Below are 11,081 nucleotides of genomic sequence, written 5' to 3'. Positions count from 1 at the left end.
TTTACTGAGCTTACTCTCACACAGTTTGGTGAGGAGACCAACGTGCTGTCACCAAATAAAGCCTGAAGTATTTGAGGATAACTCTGTAGTTTTTTTTTTCTCCAGCCTTACTTAGGCTCGGAAGAGTATCAGGAATGGAAGAGGACAGTTGAATGCATGGATGATCCACTCCTGCGTCACGATAATTAACCATTGGTGGATCAACCAATCTAGAAAATGTAATCAGGGTTCAACAAATTAAAGTCGTCTCACAACCTGCCAAGGCTCTGTCACCTGCCAAGGTAAAGCTGTCGTAATCAACCGACGTAACATTATTTAACTTACAGATGTCTGCTTATACGATCACCTACTCACTACCTAAATGATCCTGTGTGTTATAACATTTGTGAGGTTGTCATAAGCTCTGTCAACTCTCTCTTGGCATTTGTTGTGGCAGGTGTGCAAACAGCTTAAGGTGAAATATTGCTCAACCGAGGTCTGGTATACCTAGCATCAAATCGAATCATATTTGAGATGAGTAGTGCAAGATATGTAAACATCATTAAAGTGTCTCAGCATCTGCAGACAGCCAGCCGCAACAAATGAAATGACTTCAGATCCTCTGGATGGCGATTGCCTCCTTTATAAAACATCTGCTCCCGTGTTCATAAAGCTTCCTAGAGTAGGAGGGCTGATCCAGGACCAGCCCTCGCCTCCTCTCCATGTAGTCTTATTCATTGGGATCTAAAAAGGCAAAAACTGATCCTACCAAACTCCTAGTATGAGACACTTTAATGAATCCCAGAAACAACAAGAGCTCTGACATGTGACTTCAGATCATCTGGTGGAGATTTCCTTAGTCTAAACCTACGGATACACAAACTGCTTCCTGGTTGGAACCAAAAGCGTACGTGTGATGATCAGCTTTCTATCCCATGACTAGAAAGACAAGGCCTTGCATGCACAATAACAGAAAGGATCGAAACAGAATCAGTGGAGCCAGAAAGAAATTAGACAAAGAAAGAAAGTAATGTCCTCAACATAACTATAGTCATTCACAAACAAACAAAGAAAGTAATGTCCTCAAAATAACTTTAGTCATTCACAAACGAAGAAAGAAAGTAATGTTCTCAACATAACTTTAGTCATTCACAAACAAGGCCAACATGACAAAACTTTTACATGCATTTTCATGAACATCAAATGTTGCAAAAGCAAATAATAAAACATACACAATGAAAGCAACTTAATGAATAAAGTCTCAAGGGGTCTCTCATCCATTAAATGATTGGAAAAAAAACTCATTCACACGCACATACAATCATTCAGATGTTTTCATATATATGAATACAAGCAATGGTGGTCAGAAGAAGCCATACAGTTATGCTGTACAAATACCTGGATGTAAATTTGCAAAATTTGCTAACAAAACATAATATCCTCATACCTAATAATTAGTTAAATGTAATCAACAAGTTATAGATCAGTAAATGTAATCAACGAGTTATAGATCAGTAATGGTGCGTATTAACCTCCGGTGAAACCTTCATCCCTTACTTATCATGTCATGACAAAAATAACATTTGATTTGCGAAAAACAGTCAAGGACAAGACAGTCAAGTGGCGTGCCTCCCTAAAACCCAACCGCCTCTCGTTATAAATAAGATATTGTGCCAATAAAGGAATAAAAATGTTCATTTTTATCTAAATCAAAAGTACGTCAAACACTAGGCCTACTCTACAATAAAGTAATTTGTGTGTGATTGTTGCACTGCAGTTCCCCACATCCAAACTGTTGTCCTGATGAAACAAGTTGTCCTGATGAAAAACAAGTTGGCCTGATGAAACAAGTTGTCCTGATGAAAAACAAGTTGGCCTGATGAAACAAGTTGTCCTTTGACAAGAAAACAACATTCATAAAAGCAACTAACTTTGTGTGTTTAAGGTCCATAGGAACTGACTGTGTATACGGTCCATAGCAACTGACTGTGTATACGGTCCATAGCAACTGACTGTGTATACGGTCCATAGCAACTGACTGTGTATACGGTCCATAGCAACTGACTGTGTATACGGTCCATAGCAACTGACTGTGTATACGGTCCATAGCAACTGACTGTGTATACGGTCCATAACAGTCTGAATGTGTGTACTGTAATGTAGAAAGTCCACAGCAACTGACTGACTTGTGTCTATATAAGGTCAGTAACAACTGTATAACTCTGTGTATTGTATAATATCCATAGCAACTGACTGACTGTGTGTATTGTATAATATCCATAGCAACTGACTGACTGTGTGTATAAGGTCCACAGCAACCCTACTGTATGTAGGAGGTCCATCATAACAGTCTTGGGAGCACCTTTCCTTCTGTTAGTACTTGTTGTGCCACTCACACTGCCCCACACCCACCTCCTCCATGTCCAAGTTTTTCCTGGATTTGTAAATGAACTCTCCAATAGCTACAAACACAGAGAGAACCAGTCCGGCCGCTAGCACTATGAAAATACCACCGATGTTCTCCACTCCCAAGGCGCTGGCCTCCTTACTGTCCTCCTCAGGACAACCGTTCCCTCGCCACCACTTCTCCTTCATCATGTGGAGCTTCCCTTCTTCCTGGAGCTGCAGGATGGCGATGGTCACCTTGTCTCTGTAGGGGGAGCCTGGGGGGGTAGATGAAGGGGGGGGATGAGATCTTAGTGTTAGAGCTAAATGTAGTGAAGATTATCAGGCCATGAGGTAAAACATAGGTCACAAATGAGCAACATTGCCCAACAAATTAGCTACGTGGCACATCATCAGCATGAAGTGAATAACGTTGGTGCATATCTGGTGACTGACGGACAGCATGAGCGAGTGGTTCTGGGTAGAAAAACAGCAAAGGGGAGAGAGAGGGCAGCCTTGACGTGTTTCCTCTAGCATGTCCGCACTCAGATGTGATAGGGGACGGTAATTCACACAAAGTGTTTTTTCCCCGTGTCCACGGTTCTTACCTATGGGAGTGCCTACACCGTAGCCCTTGGAGTCTATGAGGCCTCCGATCTGCGTGAGGTTACAGTTCCTCTGGCTGATGTACTCTATGCTGGTGGACTCCATGAGGAGAGCGTAGTCTGTGGTCATAACTCTCTGGATCCCCTCCCTGTTGTTCTTCACCAGAGCGGTGTTCTTCCTGCTGCTCATGAACGCCCACATCTTCTCATAGGTGGAGATCTTGGATTTCTAATGGACAACAACGACGACAACGCATTGTTTCCTTTTTAAAAACAGCAATAATAACAGGCACATGTTTTATTGGTGGAGATTAGATTTCTGAGGAAAAGTAAAAAAGGGGAGAATTTTAATGCCAAAATCGTCAATTCAATGCAGATTCACAGGAATAACTGAACAACAGACTTTTACAGCCATTTCAGATGTATTAATATAAAGTGCATTACCCCATATTTCTGGGTCTGTTGATATTTTACACAGTGTTGATATTAGTGGTCAGCATCAGACAGCACTAACATATTGGACAGAAATGTTTTTGTTTCACACGGTTATGGAAACATCTGTCCAGTTGCTTAGAGACAATCTAAAAGTATCTATGTAAAGTCGATGACCCCACATTAATCCATTTATTGATATTAGTACACAATGATGATATTACATGTCAGTATTAAAAATCTGGCATATTGGACAGAGATGTGTTATTTTAGACTGGTGGAATATTAAATATGTCTGATTACAGAACGTATGGTTACACTGCTATGGACAGGCAAATGTCCAGTTGTTTATGAGAAAATCCCTTCTCTGATATCAAAGTATCTATATAAAGTGCATTGCTCCACATTGCTGGATTTGTTATTGTACACAGTGTTCATATTAAAAACATATTAGACAGAGATATCTTGTTTCACACTGGTATGGAAACGCCTGTTCAGTTGCTTATAGTGAAGCCTAAATTCCTGCCTGTATTTCCCTTCCTCCAATCATCTGGGCAAGCGTGACAGCTGTGTTTAAATCTCTCTCTGTTGATTAAATCTGCTCTATGCATCCAGAGGTCTTACTGTAGGCTAGCTAAGAAATATAGGTGAAGTCATCACCCAGAGGTCCCACAGCAGGAGATATAGGGGAAGTCATCACCCAGAGGTCCTACTGTAGGCTAGCTAAGAAATATAGGTGAAGTCATCACCCAGAGGTCCCACAGCAGGAGATATAGGGGAAGTCATCACCCAGAGGTCCTACAGTAAGCTGGCTAGGATATACTGTATAGGGGAAGTCATCACCCAGAGGTCCTACAGTAAGCTAGCTAGGAGATATAGGGGAAGTCATCACCCAGAGGTCCTACAGTAAGCTGGCTAGGAGATATAGGGGAAGTCATCACCCAGAGGTCCCACAGCAGGAGATATAGGGGAAGTCATCACCCAGAGGTCCTACTGTAGGCAGGTTAAGAAATATAGGGAAGTCATCACCCAGAGGTCCCACAGCAGGAGATATAGGGGAAGTCATCACCCAGAGGTCCCACAGCAGGAGATATAGGGGAAGTCATCACCCAGAGGTCCTACTGTAGGCAGGCTAAGAAATATAGGGAAGTCATCACCCAGAGGTCCTACAGCAGGAGATATAGGGGAAGTCATCACCCAGAGGTCCTACAGCAGGAGATATAGGGAAGTCATCACCCAGAGGTCCTACAATAAGCTGGCTAGGAGATATAGGGGAAGTCATCACCCAGAGGTCCTACAGCAGGAGACATAGGGGAAGTCATCACCCAGAGGTCCTACAGTAAGCTGGCTAGGAAATATAGGGAAGTCATCACCCAGAGGTCCTACAGCAGGAGATATAGGGGAAGTCATCACCCAGAGGTCCTACAGCAGGAGATATAGGGAAGTCATCACCCAGAGGTCCTACAATAAGCTGGCTAGGAAATATAGGGAAGTCATCACCCAGAGGTCCTACAGTAAGCTGGCTAGGAGATATAGGGGAAGTCATCACCCAGAGGTCCTACAGTAAGCTGGCTAGGAGATATAGGGGAAGTCATCACCCAGAGGTCCTACAGTAAGCTGGCTAGGAGATATAGGGGAAGTCATCACCCAGAGGTCCTACAGTAAGCTGGCTAGGAGATATAGGGGAAGTCATCACCCAGAGGTCCCACAGCAGGAGATATAGGGGAAGTCATCACCCAGAGGTCCTACTGTAGGCAGGCTAAGAAATATAGGGAAGTCATCACCCAGAGGTCCCACAGCAGGAGATATAGGGGAAGTCATCACCCAGAGGTCCTACAGTAAGCTGGCTAGGAGATATAGGGGAAGTCATCACCCAGAGGTCCTACAGTAAGCTGGCTAGGAGATATAGGGAAGTCATCACCCAGAGGTCCTACAGTAAGCTGGCTAGGAGATATAGGGGAAGTCATCACCCAGAGGTCCTACAGTAAGCTGGCTAGGAGATATAGGGGAAGTCATCACCCAGAGGTCCTACAGCAGGAGATATAGGGGAAGTCATCACCCAGAGGTCCTACTGTATGCTAGCTAGGAGATATAGGGGAAGTCATCACCCAGAGGTCCTACTATAGGCTAGCTAGGAGATATAGGGGAAGTCATCACCCAGAGGTCCTACTGTAGTCTGGCTAGGAGATATAGGGGAAGTCATCACCCAGAGGTCCTACTGTAGTCTGGCTAGGAGATATAGGGGAAGTCATCACCCAGAGGTCCTACTGTAGTCTGGCTAGGAGATATAGGGGAAGTCATCACCCAGAGGTCCTACTGTAGTCTGGCTAGGAGATATAGGGGGAAGTCATCACCCAGAGGTCCTACTGTAGTCTGGCTAGGAGATATAGGGGGAAGTCATCACCCAGAGGTCCTACTGTAGTCTGGCTAGGAGATATAGGGGAAGTCATCACCCAGAGGTCCTACTGTAGTCTGGCTAGGAGATATAGGGGGAAGTCATCACCCAGAGGTCCTACTGTAGTCTGGCTAGGAGATATAGGGGAAGTCATCACCCAGAGGTCCTACTGTAGTCTGGCTAGGAGATATAGGGGAAGTCATCACCCAGAGGTCCTACTGTAGTCTGGCTAGGAGATATAGGGGAAGTCATCACCCAGAGGTCCTACTGTAGTCTGGCTAGGAGATATAGGGGAAGTCATCACCCAGAGGTCCTACTGTAGGCTAGCTAGGAGATATAGGGGAAGTCATCACCCAGAGGTCCTACTGTAGGCTAGCTAGGAGATATAGGGGAAGTCATCACCCAGAGGTCCTACAGTAAGCTGGCTAGGAGATATAGGGAAGTCATCACCCAGAGGTCCTACTGTAGGCTAGCTAGGAGACACAGGGGAAGTCATCACCCAGATGTCCCACAGCAGGAGATATAGGGGAAGTCATCACCCAGATGTCCTACTGTAGTCTGGCTTGGAGACACAGGGGAAGTCATCACCCAGAGGTCCTACTGTAGGCTAGCTAGGAGATATAGGGGAAGTCATCACCCAGATGTCCTACTGTAGTCTGGCTTGGAGACACAGTGCACTATATAGGGAATAAGGTGCCATTAGGGATGCAACCTCACTTTCTCTCTCCTTCCCCCTCCCTCTTTTCTGATTAAATTATATATATATTTTTTTAAACATCCATTCTCACGTTTCAGCCTTGCAGACAGAGAGGCGAGGCACATGTAAAGTATTACAATCATATGTTAAGATTCATGGTTCAAAAACAATCTCCTGTCAAGGCATCAAGGACAAACAATTGTGAGATGATAGACGGATGCTCGTCTCTTTGCAATATGATGTCTCTCGCTATACTGTAGTGTCGTATTGCATACGTTAATCTTCTCAGTTCTATCAAGAGGACCAATAGCCAGGGGATGTGCTCAGAGAGAGAGAAAGGTAGAGAGAGAGAGAGAGATTGTAGTTGTTAGAGAGCGTCCGTCCGTCCGTCCGTCTGTCTGTCTCTCCATGCCTGTGTGCGTGTGTCCGTGTGTGCGTGTGTCCGTGTGTCCGTGTGTCCGTGTGTCCGTGTGTCCGTGTGTCCGTGTGCCCGTGTGTCCGTGTGCCCGTGTGTCCGTGTGTCCGTGTGTGCGTGTGTCCGTGTGTCCGTGTGTCCGTGTGTCCGTGTGTGCGTGTGTCCGTGTGTCCGTGTGTGCGTGTGTCCGTGTGTCCGTGTGTCCGTGTGTGCGTGTGTCCGTGTGTCCGTGTGTCCGTGTGTCCGTGTGTCCGTGTGTGCATGTGTCCGTGCCTGTGTCCGTGTGTCCGTGTGTGCGTGTGTCCGTGTGTCCGTGCCTGTGTCCGTGTGTCCGTGTGTGCATGTGTCCGTGCCTGTGTCCGTGTGTCCGTGTGTGCGTGTGTCCATGTGTCCGTGTGTCCGTGTGTGCGTGTGTCCGTGTGTCCGTGTGTCCGTGTGTCCGTGTGTGCGTGTGTCCGTGTGTCCGTGTGTCCGTGTGTCCGTGTGTGCGTGTGTCCGTGTGTCCGTGTGTCCGTGTGTGCATGTGTCCGTGCCTGTGTCCGTGTGTCCGTGTGTGCATGTGTCCGTGCCTGTGTCCGTGTCCGTGTGTGCGTGTGTCCGTGTGTCCGTGTGTCCGTGTGCGTGTGTCCGTGTGTCCGTGTGTCCGTGTGTGCGTGTGTCCGTGTGTCTGTGTGTCCGTGTGTCCGTGTGTGCGTGTGTCCGTGTGTCCGTGTGTCCGTGTGTCCGTGTGTGCGTGTGTCCGTGTGTCCGTGTGCCCGTGTGTCCGTGTGTCCGTGTGTCCGTGTGTGCGTGTGTGCGTGTGTCCGTGTGTCCGTGTGTGCGTGTGTCCGTGTGTCCGTGTCCGTGTGTCGTGTGTCCGTGTGTCCGTGTGTCCGTGTGTCCGTGTGCGTGTGTCCGTGTCCGTGTGTCCGTGTGTCCGTGTGTCCGTGTGTGCGTGTGTCCGTGTGTCCGTGTGCCCGTGTGTCCGTGTGTCCGTGTGTGCGTGTGTCCGTGTGTCCGTGTGCCCGTGTGTCCGTGTGTCCGTGTGTCCGTGTGTCCGTGTGTCCGTGTGTCCGTGTGTGCGTGTGTCCGTGTGTCCGTGTGTCCGTGTGTCCGTGTGCGTGTGTCCGTGTGTCCGTGTGCCCGTGTGTCCGTGTGTCCGTGTGTCCGTGTGTGCATGTGTCCGTGCCTGTGTCCGTGTGTCCGTGTGTGCGTGTGTCCGTGTGTCCGTGTGTCCGTGTGTGCGTGTGTCCGTGTGTCCGTGTGTCCGTGTGTGCGTGTGTCCGTGTGTCCGTGTGTCCGTGTGTGCGTGTGTCCGTGTGTCCGTGTGTCCGTGTGTCCGTGTGTCCGTGTGTGCGTGTGTCCGTGTGTCCGTGTGCCCGTGTGTCCGTGTGTCCGTGTGTCCGTGTGTGCGTGTGTGCGTGTGTCCGTGTGTCCGTGTGTGCGTGTGTCCGTGTGTCCGTGTGTCCGTGTGTGCGTGTGTCCGTGTGTCCGTGTCCGTGTGTCCGTGTGTGCGTGTGTCCGTGTGTCCGTGTGTCCGTGTGTCCGTGTGTCCGTGTGTGCGTGTGTCCGTGTGTCCGTGTGCCCGCGTGTCCGTGTGTCCGTGTGTGCGTGTGTCCGTGTGTCCGTGTGCCCGTGTGTCCGTGTGTCCGTGTCCGTGTGTCCGTGTCCGTGTGTCCGTGTGTGCGTGTGTCCGTGTGTCCGTGTGTCCGTGTCCGTGTGTCCGTGTGTGCGTGTGTCCGTGTGTCCGTGTGTCCGTGTGTCCGTGTCCGTGTGTGCGTGTGTCCGTGTGTCCGTGTCCGTGTGTCCGTGTGTCCGTGTGTCCGTGTGTCCGTGTGTGCGTGTGTCCGTGTGTCCGTGTGCCGTGTGTGCGTGTGTCCGTGTGTCCGTGTGTCCGTGTGTGCGTGTGTCCGTGTGTCCGTGTGTCCGTGTGTCCGTGTGTGCGTGTGTCCGTGTGTCCGTGTGTCCGTGTGTGCGTGTGTGCGTGTGTCCGTGTGTCCGTGTGTGCGTGTGTCCGTGTGTCCGTGTGTCCGTGTGTGCGTGTGTCCGTGTGTCCGTGTGTCCGTGTGTCCGTGTGTCCGTGTGTGCGTGTGTCCGTGTGTCCGTGTGTCCGTGTGTCCGTGTGTCCGTGTGTGCGTGTGTCCGTGTGTCCGTGTGCCCGTGTGTCCGTGTGTCCGTGTGTGCGTGTGTCCGGTGTCCGTGTGCCCGTGTGTCCGTGTCCGGTGTCCGTGTGTCCGTGTGTCCGTGTGTCCGTGTGTGCGTGTGTCCGTGTGTCCGTGTGTCCGTGTGTCCGTGTGTCCGTGTGTGCGTGTGTCCGTGTGTCCGTGTGTCCGTGTGTCCGTGTGTCCGTGTGTGCGTGTGTCCGTGTGTCCGTGTGTCCGTGTGTCCGTGTGTCCGTGTGTCCGTGTGTGCGTGTGTCCGTGTCCGTGTGTCCGTGTGGCGTGTGTCCGTGTGTCCGTGTGTCCGTGTGTGCGTGTGTCCGTGTGTCCGTGTGTCCGTGTGTCCGTGTGTCCGTGTGTGCGTGTGTCCGTGTGTCCGTGTGTCCGTGTGTCCGTGTGTCCGTGTGTCCGTGTGTCCGTGTGTCCGTGTGCCCGTGTGTCCGTGTGTCCGTGTGTCCGTGTGTCCGTGTGTCCGTGTGTCCGTGTGTCCGTGTGTCCGTGTGTCCGTGTGTGCGTGTGTCCGTGTGTCCGTGTGTCCGTGTGTCCGTGTGTCCGTGTGTGCGTGTGTCCGTGTGTCCGTGTGCCCGTGTGTCCGTGTGCCCGTGTGTCCGTGTGTCCGTGTGTGCGTGTGTCCGTGTGTCCGTGTGTGCGTGTGTATACCTTGAAGAAGGTCATGGTGGATCCATCTCTCACAGCTCCGTACTCTATCTTGGTCTGCTTGGCCAGGTCGTCAGCCGAGTCGATGGGGGAGTCCATCCGCTCCACGGTGAGGAACGCGGCCAGGTTGGCCGTGTAGGACGAGATGATGATCAGGGTGAAGAACCACCAGATGCCTCCTACTATCCTCGTCGACAGGGCTTTAGGCATCAGCTCAGATCCTGTTGTGTGAAAACCCAATAACACAGACAGGTTAGGAGAGTCCATTCCTATTTGTAGACTCTCCTGAGATGATAAGAATTTGTCTGAAAGACAACAAAAAAATCTGTGCGCTCTCGGATAGTATTGAGTTCACATGGTGCTCTTCGGTTTCCCAGGCTTGTAGCATTAACCAAAATCCTTTAACAATTTGTCTGATACCAGATATCTGAGAAAATGTCGAATTGAAGACAAAAACTGACTTAAATTGCTCTTGCTAATTTTCCCACCCATATGAACAACCTTGGCTTTTCATTCTTTGCAGTACATAGGAGGGAGACAGTGGTATGAGGGTAGTATAAGGGCACATTCATGAATCCTTAGTCTTGTTACTGACAGCTGTACCTTCCTGCATTAGTGGGCTAAAAGAGATACAAACAGCTGTACCTTCCTGCATCAGTGGGCTAAAAGAGATACAAACAGCTGTATCTTCCTGCATCAGTGAGCTAAAATTGATACAGACAGCTGTACCTTCCTGCATCAGATGGCTAAAAGAGATATAGACAGCTGTACCTTCCTGCATCAGTGAGCTAAAAGAGATACAGACAGCTGTACCTTCCTGCATCAGTGGGCTAAAAGAGATACAAACAGCTGTACCTTCCTGCATTAGTGGGCTAAAAGAGATACAAACAGCTGTACCTTCCTGCATTAGTGGGCTAAAAGAGATACAGACAGATAGCTGTACCTTCCTGCATCAGTGGGCTAAAAGAGATACAGACAGATAGCTGCACCTTCCTGCATTAGTGGGCTAAAAGAGATACAGACAGATAGCTGTACCTTGCTGCATCAGAGCTCCCACCCCAAACCAGACGGAGTTGATGAGAGTGAAGTTGTTCTCCACCACGTCAGAGTCAGGGTTACAGGGGTGAGGGTTGTACCACTCGTAGGGGGTAAACCTACACACACACAGGAAAAGGGCAGTTAAACAATAACAATGGATGTGTCCCAAATGGCACCCTATTCCCTTTAGTGCACTACATTTGACCATGGGCCCTGGTCAAAAGTAGTGCGCTGCATATGGAATAGGGTGCCATTTGGGACACACGCAATGAAAACATAACGTAATTGAGTACAGCCTCACCGCTACCAGCTAGTTTTTCTGTATTGTGCCGCCACCCTA

The 11,081-nt window shown here is 49.4% G+C and overlaps 1 protein-coding gene across 2 annotated transcripts in view; it reads right to left on the bottom strand.

Moving 5' to 3' along the window:
* Nucleotides 1-1,054: 1,054 nt before the first annotated feature.
* LOC121566853 (glutamate receptor ionotropic, kainate 1) overlaps nucleotides 1,055-11,081 on the bottom strand; it is a 103,856-nt gene continuing 93,829 nt past the window's right edge. For both annotated transcript variants that reach the window (XM_041876738.2, XM_041876739.2), the window contains 4 exons: nucleotides 10,739-10,857; nucleotides 9,707-9,924; nucleotides 2,973-3,198; nucleotides 1,055-2,642 (listed from right to left, as the gene is read on the bottom strand). In XM_041876738.2, the coding sequence (XP_041732672.2) occupies nucleotides 2,353-2,642; nucleotides 2,973-3,198; nucleotides 9,707-9,924; nucleotides 10,739-10,857 (853 nt within the window). In that variant the 3' untranslated portion in view covers nucleotides 1,055-2,352. The remainder of the gene's footprint in view (nucleotides 2,643-2,972; nucleotides 3,199-9,706; nucleotides 9,925-10,738; nucleotides 10,858-11,081) is intronic.

The sequence above is a fragment of the Coregonus clupeaformis genome, chromosome 5, assembly GCF_020615455.1.
Source record: "Coregonus clupeaformis isolate EN_2021a chromosome 5, ASM2061545v1, whole genome shotgun sequence".
Lineage (NCBI taxonomy): Eukaryota > Metazoa > Chordata > Actinopteri > Salmoniformes > Salmonidae > Coregonus > Coregonus clupeaformis.
The sequence above is the reverse complement of the archived record's forward strand: the minus strand, read 5'-3'. Positions and strand labels throughout refer to the sequence as shown.